This window comes from Physeter macrocephalus, chromosome 5 (assembly GCF_002837175.3).
Source record: "Physeter macrocephalus isolate SW-GA chromosome 5, ASM283717v5, whole genome shotgun sequence".
NCBI classification, from domain to species: Eukaryota; Metazoa; Chordata; class Mammalia; order Artiodactyla; family Physeteridae; genus Physeter; species Physeter macrocephalus.
The window spans coordinates 93,355,383-93,364,880 of NC_041218.1; the positions used below are offsets into that span (position 1 = coordinate 93,355,383).

Here is a 9,498-nt window from a genome sequence, read left to right on the forward strand (position 1 = left end):
CCTCTCACTGCTGTGGCCTCTCCCGTTGTGGAGCACAGGCTCCGGACGCGCAGGCTTAGCGGCCACGGCTCACTGGCCCAGCCGCTCCGCGGCACGTGGGATCCTCCTGGACCGGGGCATGAACCCACCCCCACCCCCCCCCGCCCCGCATCGGCAGGCGGACCCCCAACAACTACGCCACCAGGGAAGCCCTGCTGGTTTTCTTTTGTATGAGATGAGAGGATTACCATCAACTTTTTAATTAGGTCAGAGAAATTGAAATTGAGCCCATTTGATCTTCATATTGTTTTAAGTTTATTGATATTGATATATGCAGTGTAGGGGAGGATACTTGTAAGTAGATATGATATAAATTCTGCTGTTTGCATGATTAACCAGGGAGAGGTTTCAATGGAAAGGATGAAGTATGAATATGTTGGATGTTTCTAAAATCAGGCTCGGGGCTTCCCTGGTGGCGCAGTGGTTGAGAATCTGCCTGCCAATGCAGGGGACACGGGTTCGAGCCCTGGTCTGGGAAGATCCCACATGCCGCGGAGCAACTAAGCCCGTGCACCACAGCTACTGAGCCTGCGCGTCTGGAGCCTGTGCTCCGCAACAAGAGAGGCCGCAACAATGAGAGGCCCGCACACCGCGATGAAGAGTGGGCCCCACTCGCCGCAACTAGAGAAAGCCCACGCGCAGCAACTAAGACCCAACACAGCCAAAAATAAATAAATAAATAAATGAAAAAAAAAGATAGTAAAAAATAAAAAAAATCAGGCTCAGTTTAAAGCTGAAGAAGAGGATAGCTAATTTACTAAGTCGTAAGAAGCAAGTCTGCAGAATTCTTTGTTTTCATTAATCCTTTGGCAATAATATCAGTTTCTTACAGCATAATACCACTTTTATAGATAGATCAGAATAAATGGTGCTAAGTGTCTTTTATTTGTGTAACAATCATGATGATGATAATTAGTAGTTTTATACTAGAAGTAGTTTGGTGAATTAATAAGAGCACTTGAATGGGAGTGAAGAGATCTGAGATCTTTTCCTAGCTCTGCCACTGATCTTCTCTGTGTTGAGTTATTGTGATCTCCAGTACTGCAGGATTCTCAGTCATGAGAGTTGGACTACATGATTGCCAAGATCATTTCTAGATGGTGCTTTAAACTAGACTTGATTATCTTGTTCTTAGAAGAGCTTTGAAAGGTGTCAGTGAATAGGTCTGTTTGGCCATGTACATGTACTTCCAAAATGAAATTGAGATGTGAAAAGTTAATAGGTAACACTTTCTTCTCTCAGAAGGATTTGATTATAATGAAGAAGAACGGTATGACTGTAAAGGGGGCGAACTGTTTGGAAATCAGCGAAGATTTCCTGGACACCTTTTTTGGGACTTTCAGGTATAACTAAAAATAAAAAATTTTATTAGAACAATAAAATATTTTAAATACTTTATTAGAACAATTCAGACTACATAAAGAATGGTATGAACTTTTATTATAGTTATATCTTTCAGTAGTCACAAATCATTTGTTTATTAATACCCTATTTCACTGTTTCCAAAAATAATCTGAAGTAATTTTTAGTAAAGTCAAGTAAAATCAATAACCATTAACACTGTTTAAGGGAATAAACCCCCAAGACTGATGGTGGCCCAGCTAATGTAGCATATGTGGGGATTATACCAAGAAACCTTCATTTCTAATTGTTTTAATAACCTTTATAAAATACTAACCAATTCCTTGTGTAAATTATGGACGTAAGTTTTAGAAATGCTTAAGGAAAATTTAATTATATCATTTCAACAGATAAACATCTTAGGTGAAAAGGATGATACACCAGTTCATTTCTGTGACAAATGTGGATTGCCTATTAAAATCTATGGGCGAATGGTAAGTATAAATTAAATTCTGTTTTTGTAAATTAAATATTTGTGTAGAGGTAGGATTCTGAAATTTAAGTAGGTAGATTTATTACTGTTTAGTGATTAAGTTTATAACATTTTAAATAAGTATAAAATAGCTAGGGGAAATTTGGGAATAATATGCATTTAATAGAATTATCTTGACAAATTCTTTAATTGCTTGTAAAATATTAATTACGGAAACTAATTCTGAAAACTAAATAATTTCCTTGAACTGTTTGATACCTGTTAGTTTACATTAATTCTAGTTTATTAGGGAAAAATGGTTTTTTTCCCCTTGTTAACAGAATAAAATCAGTTATTTCTGAAGGCTATAATTTTTAATATAAAACTGAATTAATAAAGATTATTTATGATTTCTGAGAATTGAATTCTAAACGTTAAAAAGAATACAGCCCTAACTATAATTTAATAGTAATTTTGACATATAAAAAGATAGTTTTACATTTTTGTTGGAAAAAAATTTGAATTCAGTGATATATCTGTGATGGTGGAGGGTGTGGATTATGCACTGTTGCTTTGCTATATAACACAGCTAAATAATGGTAATGGCCTGTGAGTTTTAAAATGGTGTAACATCATTTTACTGTGTCCTTCTGATTTATTTTTAAATATTTGTAAGTTCATTAACTTAAGACTACCAGGGAATAAGGCTACTTATATTACATTAGAAGATATTTGTTCTTTTGTTGCCTAGGAATACTTTCAGGAGATACAGGATTAGATAAAACATTATGCAGTATTCTTCAGGAGCTTTTAACCTGTAGGGACCATGAATGTGTAAGCAAATATGCATGTATATGTTTTTTGAGGAAAGGGCCAAAGTTTTCATCACATTCTCACAAAGAGCTTTGTGACTGAAAAAGGTTAACTGTTGCTTTTATGTAATTGGTACTTAATAAATGTTCATTTTAACAAAACAGTTCTTAAGTGCCTTCTATGTCTAGGTCACTGTGCTTACTGTTTTTTGTTTTTTTATGGAAGTGTTTTAATTTGTTCTAGTATGCTTAACTGTAACATGTCTCTGTTCACAGATTCCATGCAAGCATGTTTTTTGCTATGACTGTGCTATTTTACATGAAAAAAAGGGAGATAAGATGTGTCCAGGGTAAGATCATCATTAAATTTTTAAATAATAAAGTTTGTGATATAATGATTTATAATCTAGGTTAAAGGTCAGAGTGTGCTATAGACCGGTGGCAGGATATCAAATGTGTAGACATGGCTCATGTTTCTCTGTGAGCCTAGAGTTGGCCTTAGCCTTCTCCTTAAGATAGGGCTAATTAGCTATTATCAATCAATTCAAATTGACCAAAATAACGAGTATATTTGCCATCACAAAGTTAGCGTTATAAACCAAAAATAGTTATTTTCTTGTTTTAATGGGATGCTAGAGAGGTAGTATCACGTAGTGATTGAGAGCAAAGACTTTTGAATTAGAATTTCTGGATTCAAATCTTTATTCTCTTATTTATTAGCTGTGTGACATAGGTGATTTCTTCATCTGTAAAATGGAGCTAATAATAGTACTTACCTCCCTGGGTTATTATTAGAAGTAAATGAGTTAATACATATATAGTATGTAGTATATAGCAAGTACTATGTAAGTATAAGCTCTTACTTATTACCTTCAAATCTGATTATTATGTCTTGAGTATATCTTAGAACACCATCATGTTCTAAGATAGACTCAGACAAGTTATGACAATCTAGAGGTGTTGGTTGATAGTGATCTATTTGGGGATGGTCTTGAAGGATCCAGAATAAACTATGAATTTTTATATCAATTTAGAACCCCTGATAGAATGTTTGAGGAAAGATTTGAGAGAAACTTCTTTGGAACAACTGTAGGCTTCCTAGATTCCTTATAACCTATGTCAGAACCTATCCCAAGGGTTGTAGTATTAGTTGATAGCAAAGCTATGGACAGTTGTAAGGGATAATTTTCTTTTATGGTGTAGGAAGATTGGCATCACAGAGAGAGAATGGATGATTCGTTGGCAAACCAGTGCCGACTAATTCTCTTGGCATATTTTTATTAGCCCTTTAAAGTCACAGATTATAAAATTTATAGTGTGAGTTTAAAGGGTATTTCCTTCCTAGAATTATAATTCAGAATTATGAAATTAAAAGTGCATATTCACTGTTTGCCTTATTTTCTGTAATGCCTGATTTTCCAACACGGTGTACATCCACTATATAGTAAATTTGATTGCCTCATTGGGATAAGGGATTTTGGATGTTGTAAAACACCATGTAGAGGACATCAAAAGGTTTTCTCTTTTATGTAAGTGTTCTAATGTTAATATTTAAAAGGGAATTTAGTTTTCAGGGTATTCAGTGTAACTCCAGTAAGCATTTCACTGGTTGGCCCTTAGGTATATTAGAGCATAAGCCTATCTGGATTAACAGACCCAGGTTAGAAAGTGAAGAAATGGCAATCCAAATTAATGTAAATACTATATACTAATGCTTAAGCATCACCCAAAAGAAGTGCCTCACATCCCGTTACTGTGGAGATATTTCAGAGCTTACAGCAAGTTAGAAGCAAAAAATAAGAAGTGTGCCAAATGGCCACTAAAGGGATGCTTCCTAGTATCAAGAAGGAGTACCAGCCTTCAGTGAGGAAGGAAAAACAGACACCACTCAAAATCAAGAATGTAGATCCGTGTAATATAGTGTCATATGACCTGACACACATATTCAATGATAACAGCTTATACATGTATAGTGCTTAACTAGTCAGTAACTCCTGTCATTTTCACTGTTTCATTGATGTTACAGGTACTCTTTTAAGTAGGGCGAAGTAGATACAAAAACATTTTGAGTTAGGTTAGATGTTTGAACCCCATTTTACAGATAAACAAAGTTTAAATGACTTCACCAAGATCTCAGAGCCAGTACTAGACCCCAGTTCCAATTCCTAGTTCGGTCCTCTTTCCGCTATTTCAAGAAGACTCTAAAGGCAAGAGTGGATTAAAAATAGTGAATGAAGAATAGTTACAATTTGACCCTGACTCATTAAGAAAATATTGAGTTAAATTTAGTGGTTATAATTTAGAGAAGCAGGAGTGTGTAATACTTTGTAGTAGTAAATTTGTCTGACAGTTCAGAAAGACCCCTTCTTGAAGGGACTCTTGGTGTTCAGGGTTTGAATTTAATTTGTTTATGTTGTTTAATGTTAAGAACCTTGATGATTATGATGATCCTATTTATTTTTGTAGTTCTTAGAGTTCTTCCACTTGGTGTCTTCCACTTAGTATTATTTGCGCAGAAAATAATACTCAATAAATAACGGTACAAGTTTGAATTCCATGATTGTGACACATCCTTTGGTTTGCCCTTCCTGGATTTTTCTTTGCGACTGGATGCAAAGCATAGAATTGTTTGAGAAAATCAGATAAATTCTAGGTCTTGGGAAGAAAAGGTCTTTTCTTAAAACATACTCTGTTTGATAAACACTTTGAATTTTTTTCTTAAGCGTTCTGATGAAAGAAATGCTGATGCTTAATAGGGAACAGACCACGAAGTGGAAAAGATTAAAGGTTCACTTGCAGTAACTATAACTTTTAATTGTGAACTTTTGTAGTATTTTCCATAACAAAATTTAAAACTAGTCATAACTTTGAAATAAAGTGCATTATTTTTGTAGTCTGTTTTTAGTAAATCAAACTTTTTTCCCCTTCTAATTTAGCTGTAGTGATCCTGTGCAGCGAATTGAGCAGTGTACACGAGGTTCTCTCTTCATGTGTAGCATTGTTCAAGGGTGCAAGAGAACATACTTGTCCCAGAGAGACTTACAGGCTCATATCAACCACCGCCATATGAGAGCTGGAAAACCTGTTACCCGTGCTTCACTTGAAAATGTTCATCCTCCTATTGCCCCACCACCAGCTGAAATCCCCGATCGTTTTATAATGCCGCCAGACAAGCACCATATGAGCCATATTCCGCCAAAGCAGCACATCATGATGCCACCACCTCCTTTGCAACATGTGCCCCACGAGCACTATAATCAGCCACATGAGGATATTCGTGCTCCTCCAGCAGAATTGTCCATGGCTCCACCTCCACCTCGCTCGGTCAGTCAGGAAACCTTTCGTATTTCAACAAGAAAACACAGCAATTTAATAACTGTCCCTATTCAGGATGACTCAAGTTCAGGTGCTAGAGAACCACCACCTCCTGCCCCAGCACCTGCTCACCATCATCCTGAATATCAGGGTCAACCAGTGGTCTCGCACCCTCATCATATTATGCCTCCACAGCAACATTACGCACCACCCCCACCTCCTCCACCACCAATAAGCCATCCAATGCCACATCCTCCCCAGGCCGCAGGTACCCCTCACCTGGTGTATAGCCAAGCTCCACCTCCACCAATGACCTCTGCTCCACCACCAATCACCCCTCCCCCTGGACATATTATGGCCCAGATGCCACCTTATATGAATCATCCTCCTCCAGGACCTCCCCCCCCTCAACATGGTGGTCCACCTGTAACTGCACCCCCTCCTCACCATTATAATCCTAACTCTTTACCCCAGTTCACTGAAGATCAAGGAACTCTGAGCCCTCCATTTACACAGCCAGGGGGAATGAGTCCTGGTATATGGCCTGCACCGAGAGGGCCGCCTCCTCCTCCACGAATGCAGGGTCCGCCTTCTCAAACCCCACTTCCTGGACCACATCATCCAGATCAGACAAGATATAGACCGTATTACCAATGATAATAGTATTTTGAACTGAAGATATGATGAGGAAACAAAACTTATGTATAGTCAATCTTTTAATTAAGCTTTGACTGTTTGGGGAAGGGAAAGTGCCTCTTACTGAGGTGGCTGTAAAACCCTTAGGGTCTTGTCTCTTAAAATGGTTTTAAATCTTGACCTTAGGAGTGATTTCAAGTACTATACTGTAGTGCAGATAAGTGGCTCAGTTGAGCACCACTATATTTTAACAGCTTTCTTCCCCTAGTGTGGTAAATTGACCCAGAGGTGACCATTTGTAAAAAATTTGAAAAAATTTTTTCGTCGTTCCACTTTCAAAAGTATTGCTTTTGTTAAACCCAATGTTTAGTTTTTCTTGTCATACGTTTTGTTAACCTGTGTAAAAGGATTAAATTTCAATATGGTTGTAAAAATGCTATTTTTATGTGAATTTAAGTGCAGCCACATACTGTTTTTTAAACCATGTTTTACCACTAATTTCCCAAAGTTATAATAAAATCCTAAAAGTAAAAATCTACTAGAATTTACTGTGAGGCAGACTTGTTAAATGGTAGAAAATGATTTCACATGTTAGGCACTGAAATTTTGAGGTATATTAGGTGTATAATGCACTTCACTTGGATGCCTTTTCATTTGTAGGCAGCCTCAGGAACACCAAAATACATTGGAATTCCAGTACTAAGAAATATTTATGTTTGTAATATTGAAAGGCAGTGTTCGTTACTTGGAAAGTTACGGCCAAAGTAATCAACTGTGTAGGCTCCAAGCTGTTGGGGATGCTGGTACCCATTAATGCTTTTTACTGAATGGTTGGAATCACATGATGCACCACACTGATTAATCTTAAGTAACGTTATTTTATAGAACTGTTTAAATGGTGTGCTTTAGATGAAGTGTATTCCTCTCTACTCATTGTCTTAAACTAAATATTTAGGACTGAATAGGCTTTATGTAATTCCTCATTTCATGGTAGAATTTGATCCCGTGCTTAAGTGGGTTCTTGTTTATTGGGTTTTAAACTATAATTTGAATGCCATGGAGGAATTTGAATACTGTGTTAATGAAGGACATTCTTGTAATCACATACTTGTGTTGCTCAGGTTTCATTACTTTGTGATAAGGTTTTTCCTCTAACTTGACATTTAAAAACTATTAATGATTTCCTGTTTCGTTTATTGGTTAAGCATGCTTGGAGTCAACAGTGAAGACTACCAGATGATTTTGTATTGGAGAAAAGAAAAGTAATCTAAATTGTGAATTTCAGTGCTTTATAAGGTGTCTTTGGAGTCAGCTTTTGCTTTATAGGGGCTTCTTACAGTCCAGCTGAGATGACCACTTACAGTTTATACAGAACTCATGTATAAATCAACACTCTTAGGATATTACTATCTATCCTTTGAATAAACCCCTGTGAAGTACTTCCTCCCCCCTAAAATGGTGCATAACATATAAACATGAAATGTGTAGTATGCAGATGCCATTTATTAAATAGTTTGTAGTGTATAAATTTAGAACATTTCTTTTTGACAAAGGGTGAACTGATTGCTAATTTACCATTTAATTCTGTCAGGAACAGGCAAAACTTCTCGGATAATCAGATGCAAAGTCATCTATGAACTTAGAGCTGAAGTTAGAAATAATATAAATTGCCCTTTCAACCTTGACCAGCTGAAAATAACTAATACACTTTTTTTTAAGTGAAAGTACGTGATTTTTCACACCTAGCAATTTGAGAGTCCAGTTGTTAATGCAATATTTCTAGCGAGAAATTGTTATTAGAAGCATGGGAGTGAAATAGTATGAAATGGTGGTGAGTGCGTCTATCATATTACTGTAGGTACTTGGACTGTGCAAACTTGATTCCTTTTCATGGCCCTATTTAGGAGCTGTTAAAATACTCTTGTTGAAAATCCAGTACCATTTTTTGGTTTCATGTAATAGGAAATAGCCGAATTCACTTTAAAGCTTCTCAACTATTTATGAAGAGCTCACCTGTTTTAATGAAATTCACTAGAATTGAATGTGGCATGAAACCACTTAGCCTATGTATTGGACAAAAAAATTAATATCATGATAAAATTCCACATGTTAAGAGAATTCTTGTAGGCTTTAAAAAAATGATTTCTTTTTGGTTAGCTTTAAGAAATATGTGTTATGCAGGAAGGCAGATCAGATGAAATGTGTTGTAACAGACAATTTTTTAAAATGGTGTTAGACTTGAATTCATCCAGTTATTGTTTGAATGAGGGTGGGTGGGTAGAGGATAACAGAATTACTGTTAGTGTTTCTTTCCTTAAGGAAAAAGATGTGAATCCCAGCCTTATTTCAGGGAAGCCTTTGAAGCTATGATGGACATAAGTCTAAATTAAATGTATGTATATTTCATTATATTGCTCTTAAGACTACTGAGGTGGCAGTTTAATTCTTAAAAACAATAAAATGAAAGCATAAATACTATTTTGCCTAGATGAATTTTTACCTAATGATGACACATTTGGGAGAATGCAGAATTTTTCTTGTTGATACAGCTTTTACAGTCAAATAGATTCACGTTTTTGGAGATTAAAACCAGCAAGTTGAACGTTAATATTTCTAAAGTGGTATGATTGTTCTGAGTATTCTATAGTATTTTGGGGAAATATCAGTTGCAAAGACTAAGAAACTACTTAATATCCATCTTGCCCTGTAAAAACCACTTGCTCAAGTTATCTTATCAATACTACCACTGAAATATAAATGCAAAAGATAATTTGACCATATTTTTAAACTCAAAATAGGTGACTTTATGAAGTATACAGAGGTGCTTTATGCTTTGTTCTTACTAACATACTAGAAGAGTATCTTTCATACATCTTTTTGGAA

At 36.0% G+C, this 9,498-nt stretch overlaps 1 protein-coding gene across 2 annotated transcripts in view; it reads left to right on the forward strand.

The window, feature by feature from the left end:
* CBLL1 (Cbl proto-oncogene like 1) overlaps positions 1 to 7,149 on the forward strand; it is a 14,616-nt gene extending 7,467 nt beyond the window's left edge. Inside the window, exons 3-6 of one of the 2 annotated variants that reach the window (XM_007105332.4) lie at positions 1,285 to 1,382; positions 1,791 to 1,874; positions 2,941 to 3,014; positions 5,601 to 7,149. In XM_007105332.4, the coding sequence (XP_007105394.1) occupies positions 1,285 to 1,382; positions 1,791 to 1,874; positions 2,941 to 3,014; positions 5,601 to 6,636 (1,292 nt within the window). In that variant the 3' untranslated portion in view covers positions 6,637 to 7,149. Of the gene's footprint in view, positions 1 to 1,281; positions 1,383 to 1,790; positions 1,875 to 2,940; positions 3,015 to 5,600 lie in introns of both variants that reach the window. The other variant, XM_007105331.4, reaches the window with a different exon arrangement.
* Positions 7,150 to 9,498: the final 2,349 nt, after the last annotated feature.